This window comes from Electrona antarctica, assembly GCF_951216825.1.
Source record: "Electrona antarctica genome assembly, chromosome: 4".
NCBI classification, from domain to species: Eukaryota; Metazoa; Chordata; class Actinopteri; order Myctophiformes; family Myctophidae; genus Electrona; species Electrona antarctica.
The window spans coordinates 25,790,127-25,817,126 of NC_136809.1; the positions used below are offsets into that span (position 1 = coordinate 25,790,127).

Genomic DNA, 27,000 nt, shown 5'->3' on the forward strand with positions numbered 1-27,000 from the left:
CACTGAACCGCGACATACCAAAGCCTACACGGGTTGTGCAGTCGACCCGCTATGATTGACAGCCTAAACCTAACCCTAACCTTAACCTCAGTAACACTATACCTAAACCTAACCCTAGCCCTAACCTTCTAAAAAGGAAAGGAATCTTGTTCTTTGGTTGACTTTTTTGATTACGTTGGTGGCCATTTTATCACCAGAAAGATTACCCTCCAGGATGGAACCTAGGTAGGTAATTTCATCTTTTCGTGTGATAATATTGTCACCCACTCTAACCATGAAGCCATCTGCCTTGCTGAGATTACTATTTGATCCAAAGAGAATGGATTCAGTTTTTCCCAGGTGTAAGGATAGTTTGTTATCAGCGAGCCAGGTGCAGATTCTACCGAGTTCAGAGCTGAGGGCCTTTTCAACCTGCAGGTTGTTCCTGTCCGAGACCAGCAGTGCTGAGTCATCTGCGAACAGGAACAAGTTGCAGTCACAAGCACAAGTTGAATCATGCACTAATACAATTACTTTATTGCTGCTATTATATTAAAAATATATATATAAACATACTTCTTCAGTACTTCTTTTTTTTTGTTTATTTATTTGGGCAGTTCAGGTTATACAATACACATGAGTCATTCAATCATAGTGCCCATTAAATCACCTACATTCAATACATAAAAAAACAAAAAACAAAACAAAACAAAACAAAACAAAACAAAACAAAACAAAACACACAATAAAATAAAAATGATCATTGGTTATTTTTGTATTAGTTCATTAGGGCAATACATCAGCTATACAAAGACACATCAAGCATTTTCAAAACAATTCATCAGCTAGAGACAAACCAGGCGTTACTGTCCTGAGTGTCCTCGTTGACCAGGGTTTTCAATGATGTCACATCTACCTTTAGCTAAGGACAACCGATGGTAAGCGGTCAAGTAGAGGTTTCTATATTTTCGTGAAAATGTCTTCATTGCCTTTAGACCTTCTCTCCATAGGTAGGCTATTGATACTTTTACTTTAAGTAAAACATGCGAGTACTGATATTTATGCAACATGGACGTGGAAGAGGGATCCAGGGATGTGCTCTTCTCCCTCAATTGACGATGAGGATGTAGCTGTCATTCTCCTTCACCACGTAGCTCACATCATGCTGGTTGTTCCACAGGTGATGGATGGACATGTGCTCACAGGGGAAGGAGGGGCCATGCATGCCCACATGCATGCAGGCCATGTTGGTGCCTGGGAATATCTTGCAACAACAATAGAAACCCCACTCCATGGACAGAGCTGCAGCTTTGACCCCACTACTCTCAGCCCACGCACGTTCAATTGCCTCCACACTTTCCACCACCATTGATAAGTAGTCGGACAAGGTTTACGACTTATCATCCTGCCCGCAACATCTTCACTTTTTTTTCTCTCTTTTTTTCCCCAACACAGCTTGGACTGCTTCGTGCATGCCAGGCAATAGCAGAATTTTGACATAAATGTCCACCACGGTGACCCCTGGAGAGAAGGTTGGTGTCTGGAAATATAAACCACAAACAATAGAAGGTTGGTGCTTGGAAATATAATCACAAACAAGAGAAGGTTGGTGCATGGATGAGGTTATATACCCCTGCAGTATCTAACATGTGACAGTCTGGACCGCATTGTAGAGCTGTGCAGCCTGCCTGACATGAAGGTGGGCGACTGGCTCCTGAGAACATGGGCACCTACACTGTGGCCACTGCCTCTACCTTCAATGGCTTCCAGAGGCCTGACATTCACTATGTCATGTCCCGACCTGTCTGGTGAGTACAACACATCATCGGTTGACTCCTCTGTATTCTTTATCTTCTTGGTGAAGACTTAATATTTACAAAATAGGACTGGTGGCGTTGTGTTTTTGAAATGTAATGTTCAATAATGCATTTATGCATGGCACAAAATGTATTAGCAAATCAAATGTAAATATTATTTAGTGTCACAGATTTTGATTATTTGACCATGGGCACATATGATGTTTGCTTTTTGTTTCAGATTTGGTGGAGACCATTTGTTTGGAGCGCTTGACCAGTTGTCCTCAATTCTGATTGACCTTGATGAAAGGTGTAACTGGATGTCTGTCTGAGCACGAAAACAGCATGGTTGTTTTTCACCACCTTTGCGCAACCTAACACACACAAACACACACGCACATATTAAGTGTATATATGATGATTTTGGGTGTGCCAGTACAGTACAGTGACAGTACAGTACAGTGGAGGGTACAGTAGAGGGACGCCCACACGGTAACTCTGTCATTTCTCAACCGTTTCGGACTCAGAGAGTTGCACCACTCATGTGATTTTTTTGCCTAAGTTAGTTGGCTCATGACGCTGTCCACCTCTGGTAAAATGGGCAGGAACATGCTGTTCCTGCCCATTTTAGTATAATGGCCAGTTAGGCCAAAACAATGTCCAAGTCTGTCTGTCTGATACTTGAAATGTATTCTGCAAACTGTTTGCAGAATACATTTCAAGTACAACTCAATACAAAAACTGTTAACAGTGAGTGGACGACACCATAAAGCATTACACTTGTTTACAATAGGGCCCACCATTTTCAATTCATCAAAACATTTAGAGACGTACGAATATACACAACTATATAGTCAAAAAGCAATCATCATAGGAGGTAAAAAGGGAAAAGAAACATATACAGTGAGGGGAAACAGGTGTGGGTGGGGGATTCAGCTTATACGGGGGCCAGTTTCTAATTGCAGCCGTCCGTAGGTGCCCTTTGAGAGCAGTTTTGAACGAGTCAAGGGATTCGCATGTCTTAATGACTGTTGGTAGGGCGTTCCACATTTTGGTGGCATAGGAGCGAAATTAATTTAATCCCTTGTTTGTGCCGAATCTGGGTTGCACATGGTTTGTTGAACTCCCTCTGGTGTTGTGGGTGTGGACTTCGTTGACATTAAGGAAGTATTTAGACAGGTACATGGGTATCTTGGTGGTGTAGCGAATCTTGTGGACCAGACCCATTGCAAGGTGCTGTACTCTGTCGTCAACCCTAAGCCATTCCAGCCTGTCAAAGTGGGCAGGGGTGAGGTGGGTTCGGGGAGTGAGGCCAAGTAGTAGCCTGACCAGTTTGTTTTGGGAAGTCTGGAGCCTTCCTGTCTGTCTGTCCGTCCGTCCGTCCATCCCTCCAGTGTTCTATCCTTTATCTTCCAGACCACAGAGCCAACAGCCGTCAGGTTCGTTTGTCTTCGGTGAGTGCCAGTAATCTTGGGGGACAATTCTGCTGTCTTCTTCATTAATTGCTCTGTAAGTAACTTAATTTGTTATAAATATATAATATAACATATATTTCCACAGCATTATCTATTGTTTCTGTTAGGATGTAAGTGAGATTTCCTGTACAATGAGACACCACCAGCGGGAATCCTCTGCATCAATCCATAATGTCCTCAGTCCAATCCATCCAAAGTCGGGATCATCATCGTCAATGATTTGTGTGTGTGTGTGTGTGTGTGTGTGTGTGTGTGTGTGTGTGTGTGTGTGTGTGTGTGTGTGTGGTGTTTATACGTTGTCACTGTGAATGGGTTGCAGCACACCAGAGTGTGAAAACACTCAAACGTCAGACCCCTCCAGACATGCTGCAACGCAGGAGGACACACAGAGAATACCGGTAGATGTGTATTCTTATGTCTAATACACTGTCTGTCTGCCCTGTGTATCGGCTATAGGCGGCATATAATTTTAAATAAACGGTCATTCCTGGAGGGGAGGCAGAAACGTAGCCATGGGAGGTGGCTGCCTGCTCTTGCCTTTAGTAGATCCGCCACTGCCCAGCGGGGTCATGCTTAGGTCGTGTTTACATACTGTAAACACATGTTGTGTTTAAAGGAGAATTCCATACTAGAAGGCTTTATTAGTTTCTTACCTTTATTGTCTCCACCAGGCCGAAGGCATGGGGAGAGAGTATGTTTTGCACTCCGTCCGTCCGTCTGTCCGTCCGTGTGTCCGTGTGTGTGTGTGTCCGTCCTTCCGTCTGTGAACAGCTAATCTCCGGCACCGTTAACCCGGTCGATGCCAAATTTTGCACACACACTCCCTGGATGCCAACGATGAACCTCTGCCCCAAAATTTCCAGAATGGCCTGTTATAGCGCCACCAGGAGGCCGCTTTGTGCAAAACTAGTTTTTTGGACAGTACACCTACAGATTTTGTCCAAACATCACGCAAATTGGTACACAGTCTCTCTAGAGCCATTCAACGAAACGGGTCTTTCAGATTTCTCAGACTCCATCCTTTTTGAATTATTATCTTTTATTTGCTTTTAACATTTCATTTACATACAGTTTATAAAATGCAACCTATAAATAAATACATTTCCTAACTAAACAACCCCAACCCTTCCCCGACCCTTCCTAGTACAAGAAACTAACAAATGCATGATTTTCTTTTGTCCATGATCGTCTGTGCTAAAAACATAAATAATAAACATGACAACAACAAGAATGACAGATAGACAATTGTAACAGTGATAACATCAACAATCTCCATTATACTTCAATTAGCCCTCTCCAGTTCACGTCCCATGTTTGGAATGTAATCCATTGCCCGACCCCAGATCTTCTGAAAGTGCGACATTTTTCCCTTTACATTATACATGATTTTTTCCGGTGTACAATAAGATAGGAGTTCTGCCCACCATTGTTTAGTCGGGGGAGGGGGTTCGGATTTCCAATGACAGAGAATACATTTTTTTGCAGCAGACATTGCTAACAGGATAAATTTCTTTTCAAAGACGTCAAGATTGCTCAGCATAGAGACATCACCCAGAATAGCTATTCGTGCGTCAGGAGTCACATTTTTTCCAATAATTTTAGAAAGTTGTTCAAATATGAATTTCCAATAATAATTTAACTTCCGGCAATTCCAGAACGTGTGGATTAGATCTCCTTTAACGTGTTGGCATCGAAGACAATTGGGTGATGTCTCGTGGCTAAATTGATATAATCTGTGAGGTGTGTAGTAAATTCTGTGTAATATATTAAATTGAATTAACCTGTGGTTTGTATTTGTTAAAGTTGTTTGGGTGCTCTGGAGCAATGACTGCCATTCTTTCATAGTATATTTGTGTTTAATGTCTTTTTCCCATTTATTTTTTTGTTGTAGCATCTTGTCATCTTTCTGCTCGTTGTTCATCAGTGTGTACATCTTAGATACAAGGCCCTTCGATGAGTTTGTAGTGTTAAACAGTTTCTCTATTGGTGTTTCAGTCATATGGGGATAGCTATAACTGTTATTTTTTACCCAATTCCGTATCTGTAAATATTTAAAAAAGTTGGATGTTGGTAAGTTATATTTCGCTCTCAGGGAATTAAAATCAGAAAAAATGTTTTGATTATACAAGTCTCTTATCTCACTGATTCCCTTGGATCTCCAGTTTTCAGATATCCCATCACTAATAATTTTGGGGACACAAGGGTTGTTCCACAAAGGCATGCTCATTAACAAGGTATTTTGTTTTCCCATTAGTTTAATAGTTTCTTTCCAACATGCAAAAGTATGATGTATAATCTGGTTTTTAGTAATAGAATTAAGGGTTTTTTGCGTGTCTATATAAGGGATTATCTGTAGTGGAGTGGGATGGATTATGTTTCCTTCCAATTTAACCCATGCTGGTGTGGACAGCCTCTCACTATTGAGCCAACACCAAATAACACGTGATTGACAGGCTAGGTAATACAGTCTGAAGTTGGGGAGATTTAAGCCCCCTTTATTCAGGGGAGCCTGTAGTGCTTTTAACCTGATCCTAGCCCGTTTCTGGGACCACAAAAACATTGAGATGATTTTGTTCAGTGATGTAAACAGGCTTGGTGGGCAGCTGAGTGGGATTGACTGGAACAAATAAATTAGTTTAGGCAGAACATTCATCTTGACCACATTAACACGTCCAATTAAGGAAATTGGTAGGTCTTTCCATTTGTATAGGTCGGTTTTAAATTTTTCCATAATAGGCAAATAGTTATTTTGGTATATTTGGCTCAGGTCATTAGATATTTGGATTCCCAGGTATTTAAAACTTTTTGGTGCCCATTTGAAATGGGAAACCAATGGGTGGGTATTGTGGGTAGTAACACTATTTAGTGGCATTATTTATTGCTGTTGTTCCGAATTGCCACCGCCAACGGTTCAATGGCCGCGGCGAACAGATATACGGAAAGTGGGCAGCCCTGTCGTACTCCACGTGCCAATTGGAAAGGTTTGGAAAGTATACCATTTGTCAACACTTGTGCCTTCGGAGAGCAATAAAGCATCTTAATATAATTGATGAAGACATCACCAAAATTCATCTGCTTCAGTGTATAAAAAAGATATTCAAATTCTATTGTATCAAAAGCTTTTCGAGCATCCATCGAGATTACAAATCTTGAGTCATCTGTTTGTTTAGAGAGCTCAATAATATGAAAAAGTTTTCTGATATTATCTGAACCCTGTCGCTGCTGAATAAAACCTGTCTGATCCTCGTGGATTAAGAGAGACATCACAGGGTCCATTCTTAGTGCGAGTACTTTAGAAAATATTTTATAATCCACATTTAGCATTGACAGGGGCCTATAGGAGTCACAAAGTTGTTTGTCCTTAGAGGGCTTAGGAAGTACATTGATTGTTGCCAATTCTAGACTTGGTGGTAATTTACCATTATTGAGACTATCTTTGAGCATGTCCATATAAGGGCGGATTAATTTATTTATGAACTGTTTATAAAATTCGGCAGGTAGGCCGTCTGGACCGGGTGCTTTGCCCGTTTGCAATGAGTTAATAGCCTTGGTGATTTCTTCCTTCGATATTTCTGTCTCAAGGTTAGTTCTCACTTCTACAGGAAGCTTAGTAATCGGTAAGTTTCCCAAGAAGTCCTCACATTTTGTAGCAGTTGAGTTTTGATTTTCAGATTTATATAGATCATGGTAAAACATTTCAAAACGCTGGTTTATCTCTTCAGGTTTATGTAATACGTCACCATCCTTAGATTTGATTGAGTCTATTGTTTTTGCCATATCTTCTTTTCTTATTTGCCAGCTAAGTAGTTTGCCGGTTTTGTCCCCCTTTTCATAGTAGTGGTATTTGGTTCTAGCCATATCTGCTTCTACTTGGCTAGTGGTTAAATTGCTATATTCAAGCCGCTTTTTTACTAGTATGTGAAAGGTTTCAGCTCTATTGGTTTCTGCATGTTTTTTCTCTAGTTCGTGAATTTCTTTATCTAGTGTGTTTAAATACTGTCTACTTTTTCTTTGTTTAGAAGCTCCAAAAGACGTTATCTGGCCTCTTAGGAAAGCTTTCAGTGTCTCCCAAATTATGCTTGGGGAGGCGGAGTTAGCATTAATTATTAAAAAGTCATCGATTTGCTTTTCTAAGAAGTTAACAAAATCAGGGTCGTTAAGGAGATATGGCTTGAATCTCCAACGCTTAGTTTTAGGTTTGTCAGAGTATTGTTTCACCTTCAATTTCAATGGGCAGTGATCCGATATTGTGGAGGCTAGATATTTACATTCTATTACATTGTGAAGTAGTGTTTTAGTTGTTAAAAACAAGTCTAATCTGGAGTAAGTGTCATGAACCACAGAATGAAATGAGTATTCCCTCTCCAGTGGGTTAAGAACTCTCCAAACATCGACCAACCCCATTTCAGACATACCATCCCTTACAACTTTAGCTGCGGCACTTAATGGCTGGGGGTTCTTATTAGATCTATCTGATGAGCTCAGTGTCAAATTATAGTCACCTCCAAGGATACATGTGCCATAGTTTTGTGCAGAGGATAATAGAATATTCCTAAAAAAGGATGCATCATCTTTGTTGGGGCCATATAGGTTAATAAGTGTAAATGGTTCGTGGTTTATGTCACATTTGAGGATTATCCATCTACCAGCAGTATCTTTTTCTTGAGAACGTATTTTTAGGTTTAACTGTTTGTGACATAGTATGGTCACCCCTCTTGATCTGGAATTAAAAGAGGAATAAAATACTGACCCAACCCAATCTCTTTTCAACTTCACATGCTCTGCATCAGTCAAGTGGCTTTCCTGAATGAATGCAATGCTGCAGTCTTGATTCTTTAAATAGTTGAGAATCTTTTTCCTTTTTATGGGATTATTGATGCCCTTAACATTGAAGGACATAAATGTCAGAGTGCTAGTCATCTAGAATCTTTTTCAATGTTGACTTTAATAATGGTTTAATTATGGTTTTGTTATAGAGATTGCAGCATTCCATTTGTACATGAGCGTGTGTGTTTTTGCACACACACACAAGTTTACAGACTCCATCCTGATTGGCTAAGATTGGCTTCCAAAGTTCGCAGGAGTGCTCAGTTTCAAACAAAATGCTGCAAATCATGAACACATCGTGTGATTTCCGTGAAATTGTGCACGCACATTCCCACTAGGCCGAGGAAGACATGCCACATGAACATTTTCAACTCAGCCTCATGGTGGCGCTATACTGGCCGAAAAGTGTTTTTACCTCTAACTGCACGGATCTGTGGATAACTTTGTATGCCAACTCCCATAGGCCAAGGAAAAACCTTTGCCTGGAATGTTTCACATCTGCTCTTTATAGCGCCACCAGGAGGCCGACATATGTAAAATACATTTTCTAATATTACTCCTTCAGATTTTATCCAAATGTCACGCAAATCGGTACACATGCTCTCCATAGTCATGTGATCAAGACGGGTTTGTTTGATTTCTCATAATCCACCCTCATTGGCTACGATTGGCTTCTAAACTTTTCAGGAGTACCCTGCTTTGTACCCGTTTTGTACAAATCGCCACAACTACTCAACGCAGTGTCCGATTGTGGTGAAACTGTGCATGCATATTCCCACTAGGCTGAGGAAGAAATGCCACTTGACAGTTTTCAAATCAGCTTCATGGTGGCGCTACAACAGGCCAAGCTGCGTCTCACACACACACACACACACACACACACACACACACACACACACACACACACACACACACACACACACACACACACGTTTATATTGCTCCTAAACATTTTGCCAAACATCACACACACTCCTATCCTCCTGGTGGAGACCTGTGCCCAGAAGGGCACTTTTTCTAGTTTGTAGTTGTTACGTCCCCACCAAAGAGGTCCAGGTGTTATTTTGTGCAAAAGTGCATTATTGGCTATTTCCCCTACCATAAGCCCTCAATGGGGGTTGGGTTTTTGTACCAATTCGCTTATTTCCATCGAAATAATTAGTAAAGTGTGCCGCTTGGGATACTCTTTACATTATGAAGAGAGGATATATACAAAAAAATAGATTTTTGAGCGATGTAAATAAGCGAATTAGCACAACCCATATCCCCATTATATTCAATGCAATGCAATTCAATTCGTTGAGGGCTTATGGTAGGGGAAATACCCAATAATGCACTTTTGCACAAAATAACACCTGGACCTCTTTGGTGGGGATGTAACTACAAATAAAGGTAAGAAAGACTTCTAGTATGGAATTCTCCTTTAAATGTGTTCCCCAGTCAAAATGTACCCCGTTACTTTTAGGCATTGGATCAGGGGTGGGCAATTATTTTTCCCAAGGGGCCAAAACAGAAAATATTGGGCCGAGCCAAAAAGGCTATTTTTATTTATATATATATATATATATATATATATATATATATATATATATAAAGCAGTAAATGGCATTGTTTTTGACAAACTGGTAAGAGTATTATTATTCCGCCGTAGTCTGAAAACCCACCTCTTCAGACTCCACCATGGCCCGTAGCACTTGCCCTAGCCTAGCCCCTTAGATAGCACTTTATGTAGACTTAGATAGTATTTTAAACAGACTTATAGCTTGTCACGTAGACAGCACTAGAATTGCATTTTATGTAGTCATAGCACTTTATAGTACACATGTATAATATATAATATAGTATAGTATGTATAGTTTACATAGATACTCCACTGTTATGTTCTTAGCTTACGCATGATTCATGATAACTACTTTTTATATATGTGATGTATGCCATGCTTTTGTTATTGCTTAATGTAAGTCGCTCTGGATTAAGAGTGTCTGCTAAATGCCTAAATTGTAAATTGTAATTATTACCTCTGACTTCAGTAAATAAATACTTAGTAATCCATATTTTGTTGAAACCTCTGCATTCGGCCTTTCTTTATTTGGCATGAGCGGACAATTTTGAGGGGTGACAAGGATGGTAACAGGTTGTCAATCACACACAATTCACTGCATGAAACAGATTGTGTACATGAATAAACAGTAATGCCGTTTTAGTCCATGCAAAAGGTAAAATTTGAATGTATGTTTTATTTTCTAATTTCCAAGTAACCTAGCCAAAGGGCCGTATTTGGCTGCCAGGCCACCTGCATTAGATTCTCCAGAGCCAAAAATATCTCCTATAATGACATTCGCATATCTTCTATGAATGGAGTTGATATTGAAAGAGTCACAGTTCCTTGCTGGTAAACTGTGACAGAAAATGTGTGTTTTGTATAGAAATAAAGCCAGCTTTCCTGTCATTTAGCAGAAAGAGGGTAGTTGAGGCAGTGTTCCTGTCTGTCTTGGATTATGGGGAACCGATCAAGTAATTTCCCAAAATTCAAGTTAACTCTGAATTTGGTAGCCTATAGGCCTATCTGCTTTTAGTTTCTGTGGCCCCAATACATGGAATGACCTGCAAACTACATTAAAATTGACCACTTTGATACGCTTGAGTAATTTTAAAACCTTGCAGGTGAGCATATCCCCACAATATGTAACTGTTTTTAGATTGACATTTGTCTTGGCTTTTATTTGTAAACCTTATGTAATTCACATAACTTCTGTTTTCGGCGGCAGTGGCTCAGGGGTAGAGTGGCTGGATGGTAACCGCAAGGTTGCCAGTTCGAACCCGGGCTCCCCCAGAGTGTCGAAGTGTCCTTGAGCAAGACACTGAACCCCTAATTGCTGCTGATGTGCTGGCTAGTGCTTTGCATGGTTTCTGCTGCCATCAGTGTATGAATGTATGTGTGAATGGGTGAATTGATGCACAATCTATGTAAAGCGCCTTGGATAAAGCCAAGGCGCTATATATATATGCACCATATATGCACCATTTACCATTTATTTTCCTTTCCCTGATCTTCTGCTGTATTTATTGTGATGTTTTTATGTGAAACCTAGTATTACTCGACGACAAGTAAACGACTTCGAGAATAAATTCAACTTGAATGAATTAATTAATGGCATGGGGTTTTGCCATCAGGGGAAAAGACGTGGGACTGTGAGGGACTTCCGTTTCTGGCTATAGGTGCCGGCAGAGTAAGTAATCTAGTAAGAGAGTAATGACACTCCCGTTGACTCTCATTGTAACAATGGAATGCGGAAGTGCTCATTCTATCTCAATTTAATAGTTCCAGCCATAGGAGCAATGTTTGGAACTATCGCCCATAGGCAGGCACCCGCTCTGCGGCGAGATCAAAGCGTGTCACCACTCTTACTAGATTACTGGGTGCCGGTGGGAACACAAATACGAGGGGAACGGAATTCCACGCTGCACCTGTAGTAGTAGGGGGGGGGGGGTAGGCCAACTGGGCACTTCCTGGCAGCACTGGGCAAACTGCGCATCACTTGGCCCAGCTGAGCATCATCATCATCACCGACCATATTGACTTAATACTTAGTATCTTTAGCCCTAAACACCATTTTAAAGCGGTTCATCAAATAAATGGGGCTTCAATTCATATGCAAATGCACACCTCATCTCACTGTTTAATGTACAGAAAACAAAACAATTTCGCTAAACATGACTACCATCAACTTATCGAAACTTCCTCCTAGCATAACTGGTCCTATGGGGATTGGGGAGTCAGACTCAGAGCTACCAATGCAACAACAAAACTCGCCCCTTTACCAACTCACCCCGGCGAAAAGTGTTAATTTGTACCGGTATATCCCTCCCTTTCCATGCTGAAATCTGAAATTATCTTGTAGGCTATACAGATTTATTTGATTGTATACCGTAGTATAGTAGTCGATCTCTGTAGGCCTACTCTGTAAAATCAAGAAAGAATAACATGAGACAGACGGCGACTGCTTTCTTTCACTGCTGTCTGTGTAAACAATCCACTTAGTTTTATTAAACACATTTCTTCCATGTGGCCCATATGTTTTGAAATTGCATCATCATGCTATTATTATGTCCATGGATATACAGAGTAAAGTTAGTGAACTCAACAATTATACATTTATATGATAGGCCTACCTTTTATATAATCACCAACATGAATTATGTTTGTTATTTCAACAAATCTGATTTCTTAATGTCATGCATACCATGTGGTCTCCTAGCTATTAATCAATACAGCTAAGGTAGAGTAGTGGGGTGGAATAACAGAGAACTCCTCAGTTTTCCGACTCACCGCGAAAAGTGCGGAGATCTCGCCAGCCATGTCACCGCAAAGGTAACAGGTCCGCTTGCCCCTTTTCCCCGGAATTTCGAAAAGTGAAGATGGCTCGCCCCCAAAGTGTGGATATCTCGCCCCAAAGCACGAATATCTCAGGGCCTGGCTGGAAACAAGTTCTTGAGCTTAGCCCAGATACCCTGGGTAAATATAGTAATCATTTCATTTCATTTCCTACAATTTATTTTTATTTCAACACACCTTACACCTTTAATTGATAGTTGTTACATTTCTAGTTATTCACAATGCCTGGTTCTATCTGGGTCTATTGTTATGAAGGAATTTAGTAAGTGTTTGGAGTTGTGACAAATGCAGTGACAGCTAATGTATTACTTGTCTGTTTTGGCATGACTGACTGCCCAAACAGACTTGTATTCTGACAAACTTCTCTTTATATAGAGCGTTTAATTTGCACAGGTGTTGACCCGATGGAGAAAAAAGATGGCAAAATGTGATTCCATGTGAAATTGTGCACATGTTTCTGTGTGGTATACTGATATTAAACATATATTTGCAACATAGTGCCTTTTCAACTACTTATTTGGCCAAATGTGTGAAGACAAAAACATGCCATTTATAAAAGTTGAACTAAATGTACAGGTGTGTTGGTGCCACAGACATTTAGATAAATCACTTTCAGTTGTTCAATAAAGACTAGGCTACTTTAAAAAGGTTTACATTGTACATGCTCTTGTGTTTAAAATGTACTATTTTTGGCAAGGAGGTTTTTGGCAAATCCCTTTAAGTTCACTGCACTTTTATAACACTGCTCCTTTAAGAGCCTGAGCCCCCATTGTTGTTTGGGGGATGTCCAGTTAATGGTTCTAATGCAAATATAGGGTAAATGATGATGGGTAATACTTCCATCAAGACATAGCATTAGCATTCACACATTTCATTGAGGCAGTTAGTCACTTTATTCTCCCCTCCAAAACAACAGTTAACAAGTCTTCTGTCTTCTGAACAACATTCTAGGCTACATATCACACCAAGGCGAGCTGTCCGGTGAGCTGTCCACAGATCCCGGCGAGCTGTACACAGTTCCGCCGAGTCGGCGACATGTCTTCACTTTTGTAAAATTCGCGGCTAGTGCTCTCCACTTTTCGCCGCGGCGAGATGGTAAACTGGCGAGTTCTCCGGATACCGTGGGGCAAGATGGAAAAGGGCCAAGGGGTGACTGTTACCAATGAAAATAATTGCGACTAGGCTACTTGGTTGCAACCATTTATGCCCAGTTGCAAGGAGTTGCATTGGTGTGGACTGGTTTGGCCTCAAAACTGTTTTGTTGAGAGTAGTTGTATTGGTGTGGTCTGGCTAAAATATAGCTGATCTGATCGATTTATTCACCAGATCAACTTGGTACAGTAAATAGAAGAAGAAGAAGATAGAGAACTAAGAGAAATGTTCTTTGACGGGCAGTTGGCCTCCTCAACAGAGGTTTCATCAGAAGGTGAGGAGATCTGGCATTGCTACTTTAGTTTAACTTTTAACTTCACAGGTTTAATCGACTTGTAATTGCATTTTCATGTAATCTATTTAAATAATGCTCCATGCTATATTGTTTGTGTAACCTTATTTCTAAGTTCGACAACTAAAATCCCCTTTTAGATGAATACAAGAAATTGCGGAAGGCGTTCTGCTGCGGCGGATGGCTGCCACTGTGTGGTGAGGAGACGTGCAAGTCGACCTGTGGCATCGTTCCCACATGCGAAGACAACAGTCACAAATGGATGGATCACAAACTTCTACCCATTGAACTGCATCTCCGTGCCCTGATGGATCAAGCTGATATTTTGCAGAGTGACCTTGATAACAGCCTCAGGTAGTGAATGAAGAACTAATTTATTATAGTAGTGTTGTAACTATGGCTGATTTCTGAGTGAATAATTTAATTATAATAGAGGAGCGGTTCCCAAACCTTTTTGGCCATACCTCCCGCCCAAGCTGACAACCCCACACATGGATATATATATATATATATATATATATATATATATATATATATATATATATATATATATATATACACACACACACACACACACACACACACACACACACACACATTATATGAACCTGAATATGGCATATGCAGCATAGGCCATATTCTGCATATACTTGCCATATATAGCCTCTAGCATTCCCAATAATAGGATTAGTCGCAGACTGAATTCATATTAAATATCCCAAGTGCTCTGTATCAATCCCCCTCTGTACATGCTTGTCCATGCCTCCTCCTGACTGAGTTTGTACCCATGTCAAAGTGCTTTGAAACCCATTCACTAAAATCAAGGAATGGATTGGAACTCCTTCATCTGAATATTAGGTTACTTCAGCCACTAGATAATCTGTTCTAATATCTTTATTCTGCAGGTGGAACCTGATATTACATTACTACATAATGCTACCGCTATTATTATTTTACCTTTTAAAATAAACGTATAGAATCTAATGATTCTGTCACTGTAGTGGGTTATACGCACAATTCACGAGATCCCACCATAGATAAATTGGGTCAACTAATTTCTCAATTCTGTATGTCAGAGTTGCTCTGAGGTTTATTATTATTGATGGTGTTATTAACTACAACACTCACCACTGTATTCACCACATAGTATTTGCGCAACAGAATCTCTTGCAACGTCACCCAAAACTGAATATACTCATACGATTTAGGAATGTACCTAGTAATAACCGTCCATTGCCTGTCTATAACTGTTTTAACTGAAGGTTTGTAATGCTGTGTGTTCTCTCATGAGAAGTTTCACAAAAGTGAGGACAATGGGTGGGGCCTGCCTTTATACCACCAAGCTGGAGGGGGTGGTCAAGGCTCCCATTGGTCCCAAACCCAGTCAATCATTTGCCTGTGAGTGTATAATGTAATGCTTCTGTGATTATGACGAAGTCACAATCTCCTAAAGCGAGTTTCTTTGCTCGTCTATTTAATTAACAAGGGTTACCTTTGTAACCTATAGTTTGTTTGTATGGTTGTATTTCTCATGGTCACTATTTCAACAATCTTGTCTGTTGATCTTTTATATTGTTGCTGTCGGGATTGCTTCAGGATTAAAAAGAAATGCAGAATACAGGTTACCGTTGAATGAATGAATAGTATTTGAAATTTGAAAAGAGGTACCCTTTATTTGATATGCGGTAAACTTATTTATGTTTCTGGCATTGTGTTCTGTGCAGCCATTCAGAGAAGGAGGCTGCAGAGAAGGAGGTGCAAAGGCTCCTGGACATTTCTCAGCCTTTCTTCAGATACCTGGAATCCACAGCTCGGAGCCGCATGACAGTGGAAACCCCTCCACCGTCCTACATCTGCACAGAAGTAAGTGTTCTCACTACAGGTGGTGTGGACCAGGACCCACTCTTACATCCGTTGCAGTTGACCTCCTAAGGAAATATCACTATTTTTTTCCCCCTTTTTTTTTACCTTTTAGATAACTGCACAATTTGATTCTTTTTGGTTTTAATCCAGTTATCGAAAAATACTTATTACTTACTTATTTATTTTAAAGATGGAGTGCCGTGGTTTTTTTCCACCCTAAAACATGATCATCAGGTAGCCTATTATAGGAAGAACTTTTTCAAAAAAGTGTACAGTATTTGTGAAAATGACATTTTTATGTGGACACGTGAATTTAACCTTAGCACCACTCATCTAATCCAGTCCCTCTGCCTCCTCCTTTAAGACCACCCGCTTGTCCTAGTCCCTCCCCCTCCTTATAAAATGACAGCCCATGGCTCTACCCATTTGTTTACAAAAGGACAGAAGGAGGACTAAGTGGTAATGTAACATGTGTGAATGTTAGAAGTTAACACTTCTCATATTTCTGAGATGTCGGATAAGCACCATTATGCACTTATACTGCCACGATTTATCCATGCATAGGCATAATCCACGCATCCATACCATATCAAACCTGTTTTTTTATATAATTGATTTATTTATTTCCTCCAATTATCTTGATCCTCCGTCAGATGGTGCTTTAACGTCACAATCAGCATCCACCTCATCATCCAATTAAATCGTTTAGTTTAACAGCAGAATCATGATGATCAATGATCAACTCATTTTACAACTTGAATATGCTGTTCCTTCTGACTGCAATGACATTTGCTGTGTGTGTGTGTGTTTGCTGAAATTCTCAGCAAAAGTCGTGTTGCCAGATTTGAAGAAACAAACGGCCAGGTCCACGAAAACAAGTCACAAAACTTGTCTTGAATATTCATGAAAACGTTTCAACAACACCAATCCTTTTAACATCATATTAATCTGAGGGTCCTTCACATGAACCACTGGTCAAGTCAACAACTACTCTGCAAGTGACTTATATAAAAACAATCCCAAGTCGCATGTAATAGCCAGACATGGCAACACAAGACGGCAGCGCGAAACAAACATAAGTATACTTCTAATTCTTGCCTTTACAGCCTCGTATACGTATTACATATTGACTACAACAGCCAAGAAGAATGCACACTACACCACTCTGAATTAAAGCCCCACCACTGAATGATTATAAAAGAAACCTGAATTCCTTCCAAACAGCATAGCAGAGCAGCTGGACAGCAAGTATATTTTCTTGATTCATCTTGAAGTGAGCAGTGCCAGCCAGGACCATGTGAAATCTACTTGCTTCCAAGCTAATGAAAAACAATGTAATGGACGTCTGCTGTGAACTGGTAATGTGTGAAATGACTGTTTGACAGCTGTTGCAGTTTAGGCACAGAGCAACCTGCGCTGCCATGTTCAAACTAATTCACACGTGTTTGTGGCAGCTCCGCCCACAAAGGGTTGTCATGAAAATTGTTGTTGTCAAAAAAATTATAATGAGGGGAAGATGCGTGGGTGCGTGCGATAGATATACGTCACACTATCAGTGTTTATTTCATTGGCCCGTTTGACTGTCAAGGGTTCAGCCTCCAGGAAGAAACCCTAAATACAAAGGAAATAGACCATTGCACATAAAACGACTCCAGGGTGTCTAATGAAGTAGTCACCTCATAGACACATGAAAAACAGGAAAAATACAAAGCCATACAAAGCCACTTTGACTCAGTAACTGAGTCAAAGTGGCTTATTGTCGGTACCAGCTGAACGAGGGCATCTAGACCAGGGAGATGGATTGCTCCCACATCAACACAATTCTCAGCTCCCAGTACTTATTGCAGCCGTCCTATAGCATGTCTTCTCTTTTCTTTTTTTATATTTTTGGGGCATTTTCTGCCTTTTATTGATAGGATGAAAGTAGTCTGACAGGTTATGGGGAGAGATGGGGGGAAGACATGCGGCAAAGGCCGCCGGGATCGGGAGTCGAACCCGCGGCACACCGTAAGGCTGGTTCAGCAGCCTAGGTGCCCAGACGGTTGATCTAACCGTCCGGCCTCCTATAGCATGTCTTATCATACAATGAGTTGGAGGTGCTGGGATCAAACCTGATCCAACAGATTTCCAACATCGTCCCTCTGCCCACTATTCGACTATCACCTTATCGCCTGCCTGCTATCACCAGTAGTTGCCGGCTCCCATATAGACAAATCGCCCGCTGTTAAAACACACTGCCAGGTGTTAAAGGCTCTACAGACTGGGCACTTCATCTATCTTTTTATGTTTATACTCGGTTGTCACGTAATACTCGGATTTAACTGACCAAATTTCTGTGTGTGTGTGTGTGTGTGTGTGTGTGTGTGTGTGTGTGTGTGTGTGTGTGTGTGTGTGTGTGTGTGTGTGTGTGTGTGTGTGTGCGTGCGTGTGCGTGTGCGCGCGACGCACGACGCACACAGCTGCTAGACTTCTCCCACCAGCTGTGTATGAGGTTGGAGCAGCTGGTGCTGTACTATGCCGTCAACAACATCCTATCTCTGGATCAGACCATACATCCTAGGTGATATTTCACTTGAGAGAGAAGATGTTCATTTTATTTACATGAGTTCAGGAATGTTGAATAACCAACCTTTTGTGCTGTACAGATTAATGAACAAAATCAAGTATATATATATTTTTTACTTAATACAGATAGGATATGCATTCTAAAATATAAAATTACTGTAAAAAATGTGGAATAAAACAAAAGTGAAAATGTTCAAAGTGAAGCCGCTTTCATTCTCTTACTATTCAACCAATTTAAAAATCCTTCATTGACCGCAGTCACCCAGGGAACTATCCTTTTGTCCCCCCAAATGTTTTAACTGAAAATAGTTGATCTACAAGCAACATGTTTTGAGTTTTTAGGTTGGTACTGTATTTATGACATGCCCAGAATAGGGATGCTGGGGTTCGAGTGGTTAAGTAATGTCTATTCAAGTAGCAGAATTTAACCACTTTGCAACCTGGAAAAATATTTTCAATCTACAAGCTCACAACTTGGTGTGATGCGCTGTGAGCTTGTAGATTGGCTTTTGGATTTTACTATTTATGCGCTACATCGCCATATGACCTTTAAAATAAAGGCCAAAGTGGTTTAAACCAGTGTAGATAGTATAATAAAACAGTCTAACTAACAGTCTCTCTCCTCTCCATCAGCCCATCTCACTTCTACATTGGCCAGTGTCAGATAGACAAAGTACTGGTGACCATGTTCCGTTGCTGCGGGCCAGTGCCCTACGATGCCCGGGCTGACACTGTGATGTACACGCGCATGCGCTGGAACGTGGAGTGGCTGCTGCAGACGGGCAGCGGAGATGACGTAGAGCAGAATGAAGACAGCATGTATGATTCCATTAAGCCTTCAAGGAAATAGGAAGCGTATGTTCATTAAGTCGAAAAAATAAATTGCGCATTATCGGTTGTTTCCATCCACTGATAATGCGACTCATGGGAGATACAAAATAAGTTCATGAAATAAGCAGTAAGTGGCACTATTTTGCCAGTAAAGTGAGCCTTACCGTTATATGACATATATTTTTCTTTTTGACGTTCTTTTAGGCTATACAAAAATATTATACACGGACTGCCTGGTTGGCAATTAGGCTACAAGTCCTTTATGCTGTGCAGAGGCTGTCCGGGGACAGGTTTTTGTCCATCCAGCTCCTCGGAATTTAATTAAATATTAAACTATATAGCTGGTAAGACTAGAATCACTCGATTGTAGCCTAAATATTAAAGTAATTTCCTGACTTTCTATTTAAGGGACTATAAATAATAGCCTATAATAAAGATGTTTTTCTCCCCGACTGCCTGCTGCTCCTCGCAAACACGACACACACAGAATTTGTACTTCTTACCACAGTACAGTGTTGATTCAACGCATCTCATCCGCTGTGATATTGTAGGCTACATCCTATAAAGCTTGCTCTGTCCCTAAATGGTATTTTGGTCCAGCGTCACCCGCTATCTATTATCCCGACACCGGTATTTGCGCCTAGTGCAGCACAAGTGAGACTTCAAGGCAAGCAACGCATCACTCTTCCATGGGAGACTAAGGCTATGAAGCAATAGCACTGGGCATAACGGCAACGGATAAGGGATCTCTTAAAGGCAATGGAATGTGGCACAGTGATTGGTTTAATTATTGTAACGCCCAAACCACACCTATGCATAATGTAACGGGTAACGGAGGTGTTTTAGGGATTTAGACAGGTAACCAAAATACCAACTTTAGTGGGGGAACACCCCTTCCCCACTGCTAAATCCTCAAATACTGTATTTAGAAAGCTCGAACGAAAATGGAGCCCTTAATGCGCAAAAAAACGTAATGGAAACACACCTAAAGATACAGACAGTGACCCAAAATAGTGAGTGATTATTATCGTCCCATTACGAATGTCCAAGACCGCTGTCTTGGACATTCGTAATGGGACGATAATAATCACACTCACTATTTCTCAACCTGGGGGTCGCGACCCCTCGGGGTCGCCAAATTATATAGATATATATATATATTTTTCAACTTAATGGATGGAACATGTAAATTGAGAGTTTACATAGTACACATAGTGCATGCATAAACTTTCCTTAATGATTATATCTGGTTTCAGTATTTATTTATGATGTATTTTCTCTATTATTAAGGTTATTGTAGCGGTCAATTTGCATTAGTGGTGGGAAGGGGCGGGGCGGGTGTCGTGAGACATGGCCAAAGCATTTCCGGGGGTCCCCAGCCAAAAACGTTGAGAACCCCTGGTCCAAGACAAGAGAGTAAAGATTATCGGTACGTCCTCTCGACATTGTAGCGAATAGCAACAAGAAAAAACGAAACAAAATAGCAATAAAATAATAGGAATGTTGTTGTAGTATTGTACAATAACAGTTTGTGTGTTATGTATGTTTGTCCATGTATGGCCCTTTCAGTTTCTTCCTGTGTTATGAGGACACTCCTCAGATCACTTCACGAAAGGGTGAAACCATTTCCACGGGTGGTGTGGTGAGAAAGTGGACCATTGGTACGGCATCATGGTACGTTCTATTCAGCTGTATTTTCATCCCTCCATACAACCCTCTGAAATATATATTTTCACCCATGACTAACTAGGGTGGGGTTCCTGTTTTAGCGATTCCATCTTAACTCATTTACCGCCAACACCCCATTTGGTGTCATTTAACCGAATCTATGCTAAGAACATGGACCCCCCTCCGTGCCAGAACGTAAAAATCTGTTTTTAATTTCATTTAAAGACCTAGTGAAATGAAAAATACGTTTTTCACACTTTTAGACCATATCCGTGGTCATCATTATGGTCATACCTAACAATGGATGCCAAAAAATAGGCCATTTTTATATCAGAAGTCCATACAAATCTAATTTGAATTGCTCCCTTTGAAATAAAAACGTGCATGCATATTAATGAATATGGATTAAATTCACCAGTTTGATTCCCATTGCTGTGTCATCCTCCAAGCTGGTTTTGATTACAGAACTACTCCGTTTATAATCTCATTGAAGATGACATCCAGGCAGTGTCAACTTAAATGTAAACGTAATCAACATGCTAAAATATGTATCTGAAAACATTATAAATTTAGGTTATAAATAAGCCATGAGCTTTGCTGCCCGTGTCTGTCACATTGAAAACAACACTGCATGTGCGACAGAGCTACGTCCTATAGCCTGAAGGGATGCGGCGACGCTCTGATTGGTTCAGAAACTCAGATCCTGCCGTTTGAGGCTGAAACTTCAAAATAAAATGCCCAATCCTATAATTAAAAATATTATTATTATTATTATTATTTATTTATTTTTGCTTTTACTCTCATGTTAGACAGCCTCCACACGGATCCGATGTGCACGCTTAATAGTCCTTTTTCTCCTCAAAATGAGACAAACTGCGATCTTTGAGACCTTATAAAAGTCTAAACTTTTGAAACGCTAAGACAGTAAATCCACCGCGCAGCGGCACATAGCCTGGAATGAGAATTTGGCTCAAATATGAACGGCTACTACTTCCAGGGCAGACGGAAGTGACCCGTCTTGTAAGCTCATAGCGCGGATTTCTTTGGCACTGGCCTATAGGGGAAGCACGGAGTGTGTTTGAAAGCCGTCTCACTCAGTAACCGAGAGAACTAAGAGAATTATTGCTATGTAACCGTTGCCGCAATTGTTATTTAATTCACCCAAAACATGCATTTTGTACCGGGGATCATATAGTTTAGAGAAATGAGGCGCAAATCAAGCTTGTTTAAAGCCAAAAAGAAGAATCTGAGATATTACGTTTTTAAAAACAGCGCCCCATAGACAGCATTAGCCAGTGGAATTTTCACTTCCGTGTGTGTGTGTGTGTGTGTGTGTTTTTTTTTTTTTAAATCGCACCCTGTGTTACAAGCGCATACAGAACACAGTTGTGAACTGTAATCAATTTATATTAAAATAGGCGTCAAAAGGCGATCTCGGCAGTAAATGAGAGAGAACTAGAAAAAGTGCCCTTCTGGGCACAGGTCTCCACCAGGAGGATAGGACTGTGTGAGATGTTTGGCAAAATGTTTAGGAGTAATATAAATAAGTAATATGTTTGCCTTTGATGGCAATTGGATGATTTGAGGCATTTTGTTCCAAAAATGTGTTTTGCAAAAATCAACCTGTTGGTGGCGCTATAACAGGCCAATGTGAAAAGGGTGGGATATATTCCTCAGCCTAGTAAGAAAATGTGTGAAAGATTTAACGTAAATTGCATGCTGCGTTCATGATTTGAGGCTTTTGTTCAAAACGGGGCAATCTTGCAAACTGTGAAAGCCAATTATAGCCAATTAGGATGGAATATGAAATATCGGACAGATCCGACTTGAGCACATGACCATAGAGATACTGTGTAACGATTTTTGAGATTTTTGGACAGAATCTGGAGGAGTAATATCCAAAAATGTGTTTTACAAAATTCGGCCTCCTGGTGGCGCTATAAAAGGCAGATGTGGAAAATGCAGGTCAAAGGTTTGTCCTTGGCCTCTAGGGAGTGTGCATGCAACGTTTCACGCAGATCGGTGCAGTTTTAGGTAAACAATGTGAAAAGCTGCCTCATGGTGGCGCTATAACAGGCCGTTCTGGAAAATGCGGGGCAGAGGTTCATCGTTGGCATCCAGGGAGTGTGTGTGCAAAGGTTCTGTATCTTTGTCCATATGGCATGAGTTAAAAAAATCACACCCGTGTGAAGTGAGTGGTGCAACTCCATGTGTGTGTGTAGGGGGGGGGGGGGTTCCAGACCCACAGGAACGCACCCAGGGTGCCGTCCCCCGATTCCGGCGAGCCGCCCTGCGTCTGAAGCGGTTGAGAAATGACCGAGTTACCGTGGGGGTCCCTCTACTGTACCCTCCACTGTATTGTACTGTACTGTACTGGCACACCCGAAATCACCATATATACAGTTAATATGTGCGTGTGTGTTTGTTTGTGTGTGTGTTAGGTTGCGCACAGGTGGTGAAAAACAACCATGCTGTTTTTGTGCTCAGACGCACCCACCCACCCAGATCAGTGATGATCAGTGTCATTAGATATTGAAAGTGCTAGCCGTGTGATGGCCTTATTGTTCATATGATATCAGAAAGTGTGGGTGTAGGGAGTCCGATGATCTTGGAAGTAGGGATGCACGATTAATCTGTAGCATAATCGGAATAGGCCATATCGGCCATAAAAAATCCATATCGTTATCGGAACGGTCTCAAAATAATACAGCTTATTTAATCTGTTTTCACCAGCACAAATAATTCAAAATAAAATCTACATTTAATTTGTGTACTCATCTCAACTTTCACACTTGGAAAAGAGTATAGGCTATTTATTGATTGATTGAATACTGACTCGGAATCGGTCAGAATCTGTATCGGCAGATATGACCCTGCAAATAATCGGAGATCGGATATCTGTTTCATAATCGTGCACCCCTACTTGGAAGCAATACGGGTAATACTGAAATTCCCCGTATTCTGTTAGGCATGGGCAGTATAGTGTAGAAACATGCGGAACAGTACAACAGAACAGGTTGAATAATGCTTTTGTACAATAATAAGATGAGGAGCGACAGATAATGATCTTAACTTACGAATTACATGGAGTCTTTTCCCCCCCATATTATTTTAGTAACGTGTATGTTGCTGTGTCGCAACCTCGCGGCCGTCCTAGTGGGATTTTGAAGGACGCGTGCGCGACCCGTCCTTACAAGAACCGTGTGTTGCTGATAGACAGATAATGGATCTGATTGTATCCTGCTGTTCATTGTATCAAATTCGGCGCAGCCTGTATTAACATGCTCCTTGTCTTTGACTGCTTCAGACTAGGACATTCACTTCTAGTCATTTTTACTAGTTGACTAGTTGCCTAGTTTACTAGTCGACTAGTAACTACCTATTATGTAAATATATATATATATATATATTTTTTTTTTTTTTCTTTAGAAAATCAATATTTGTACATTTAAAAACTGTGTACAATGGTGACTTAACTATAATCTACCTGATCTTGAGGCCTTTTCTTAACTAGTACCAACAAGGTCAACTAGTAGATTTACTACCACTGGTGCAATGCTATCACATATTTTCTAACTCTAGACATGTATACCATGTATAAATCACTATGAGCATTAGTCGGTCCGACTAATGCCAGACTAATGCCCCCCTGGCTCACAGTCTATATATCAAGTTCCAAAGGACAGTAGGCTACAAGTCCTTAAAACAGTGGTTCTCAACCAGTGGTCTAAGGACCACCAATGGTCGTTGAGGAGGTTCCAGGGGGTCCCCTGCTAAATGGACTGTTGGTAACCAAATGGACACTTATAGATCTTTAACTCTTGAAAGGGTAAAATTATGTTTAATTATTGTTAAACATCTGCATTATTTAATTTACAAGAAGTCTACACAATTAGAGAATGTAGTCAGAAGAATTGTAATTTTGATCAATGTTTGCCTGTTACCTCTCCTAATGGTACCACATCAACAAAGCATGGAAGGTTTGGGTCTGAGAGGCTAAATCTCATGAAATGGTGCTCAAACGTCAAATAAATAATGGGACTTGATATGAAAAAGGTTGAAAAGTAAAACCACTTCCTTAAGTGGTCGTAGGAGAAAGGGTCATATATTCTCAAAGGTCAATTAGATTGTGGTGCTGCTTGCCGGATGAGGACTTCATCTCGGTTTCGTAGACTCATTGAATAGACAATGAGCTTAGCGAAATGACAATTTCACATTTCTAGGGTATGACATTGGGGGCAGTATTATGTGTGTCTTAAGTACCAGGTCTTATTACTTAACTTAAGACCTGGAGGCATGATCAATGCCATTTGGCCACTCAGAATAGCCAAATGGCATTGACCACGCTTCCAGGTCTAAAGTTAAGACTCCAAGACCTGGTACTTAAGACACGCATAATACTGCCCTGGATGTCATGAAACGGATCGAGTCACTGCACAGCAAATCCAATTTAGCTCTGGAAGTGATCCCGCCTCCAGCATCAACTATGGAACATTTAAAACTGACTGTAGTCTGATATGGAACATTTAAAAATGACAGTAGTCTGATACATGTACAGTGTGCACACAGGACACACAAGGGACAGTGACAGATAAACGGTAGTTAATAGTTGGCTTGGTTGAATGCTTGATTCTGATTGGTCAATCGCTGAATTCAGCGGTGAGTTATTTCTTGATAATGCTCCGCTCTATAACAGACCGCTGCCTAATCAAACCCTCTGAGCACCAGCTGCGCGGCTGCACCCCACTTGATTTACTGCTGTTTCCAACATGACAGCCATGTAAACACACACACACACACTTGACACACAATGCCATTTATATCTAAACATTGCTCTCAAAAATGTTTTTGAAAACATTTGAGTGAGAGATAGACAAAGCAGTAGGCCTACCCGAAAATGGAATCAATTTGATCAACTCACTTACTTGTTTTCCGACAGTGTTCCAGCCCTGCAGCTGGGCAGATGCAGCCAGCGTGAACTTATGAAATACTTTTTTTGTTGTTTTGGGTCAATTTATTGGTAGCCATGTAATAAGCGGGATAATATCTGGCTATAGTGGTCATTGTCAGGATGGGTCGCTCCCCGGGCAAGCTGCAGCCGAAAAACCGAGGTGTGAGAGAGAAGTGACAGCTAGAGCTGTCAGCGTTTCCAGACCTGAGCCGACAGCCGCGGCCATTTTCTCTGTCGGCCAGCGTCTTTTCCGGGTTTTTAGACAGCTGGTGGATGGAAATTAAGCTCCACCCCCGCGGCTGACTGTCTAAAAACCCGGAAAAGACGCTGGCCGACAGAGAAAACGGCCGCGGCTGTCGGCTCAGGTCTGGAAACGCCGTAGCTGTTGCCAGACCTACCAGACAGGCGCGGCCGTTTTCTGCTGTCTGGGCGTGTCTTTTCCGGGTTTTTAGACAGCTGGTGGATGGAAATTAAGCTCCACCCACGCGGCTGACTGCCCGGGAATCTGGCCGTCGCGCATGGGTGGAGCTTCTTTTCCATCCACCAGCTGTCTAAAAATCCGGAAAAGACGCTGTCTGGCAGCAGCACACGGCCGCGGCTGTCGGCTCAGGTCTGGAAACGCTGACAGTCGGAGGGACTTGGTGGCACTCTTCCCTGGGCAGGGGACTCGGGGGGAGGCCATTGGTCCCTGCCCGGCCGGTGATTCCAGCTTGTGCTGTCACCTTAGTGCAGGCATTTTGAGAAATGTCCCCGAACAAATTGCAACAGAAACGCGTTCAACTGTTTTTTTGTTTGATAAATAATGTTAGTAACAACATATCAAAACGCACGGCCTATACTCCCAATACATTAATCTGGGTGTCCTTGACATGGAAATGTGTGAGAATGACTGGAAACTTTAGAAACAACCCCCCCAAAAAAGCGCAACCTGCAAGGCTGCAACTACCAAAAATGCAAAATCAGTATTAGTTGGCACCGTCTATAGACCGCCGGACCAACATGGTTTCTATGACATACTTGAGGGGTGCTTAGCTGGGAAAGAATGTGTAGAGAGAATCCTGATTGGCGACTATAATACAGACATGCAACGTAAGGAAGCACCTGTGTTCAAGTCATTCAGTAGATTCTGTGATCTAGGTCTAGGGACCTCAAAACCTACTCTAGCAAGGCCTTTAACATTGAACTGGAGAGTCTGGATTGGTCCG

The 27,000-nt window shown here is 41.2% G+C and overlaps 1 protein-coding gene across 1 annotated transcript; it reads left to right on the plus strand.

The window, feature by feature from the left end:
- Positions 1-1,701: 1,701 nt before the first annotated feature.
- Positions 1,702-21,303, plus strand: LOC306921234 (UPF0575 protein C19orf67 homolog; the record flags this gene model as incomplete). The annotated part of the gene is made up of 6 exons (XM_079498345.1): positions 1,702-1,787; positions 15,642-15,780; positions 18,240-18,340; positions 18,979-19,164; positions 20,746-20,850; positions 21,294-21,303. 6 exons carry the CDS (start codon positions 1,702-1,704, stop codon positions 21,301-21,303), a joined length of 627 nt encoding a protein of 208 aa, XP_079354471.1.
- Between the last annotated feature and the right edge of the window lie 5,697 nt (positions 21,304-27,000).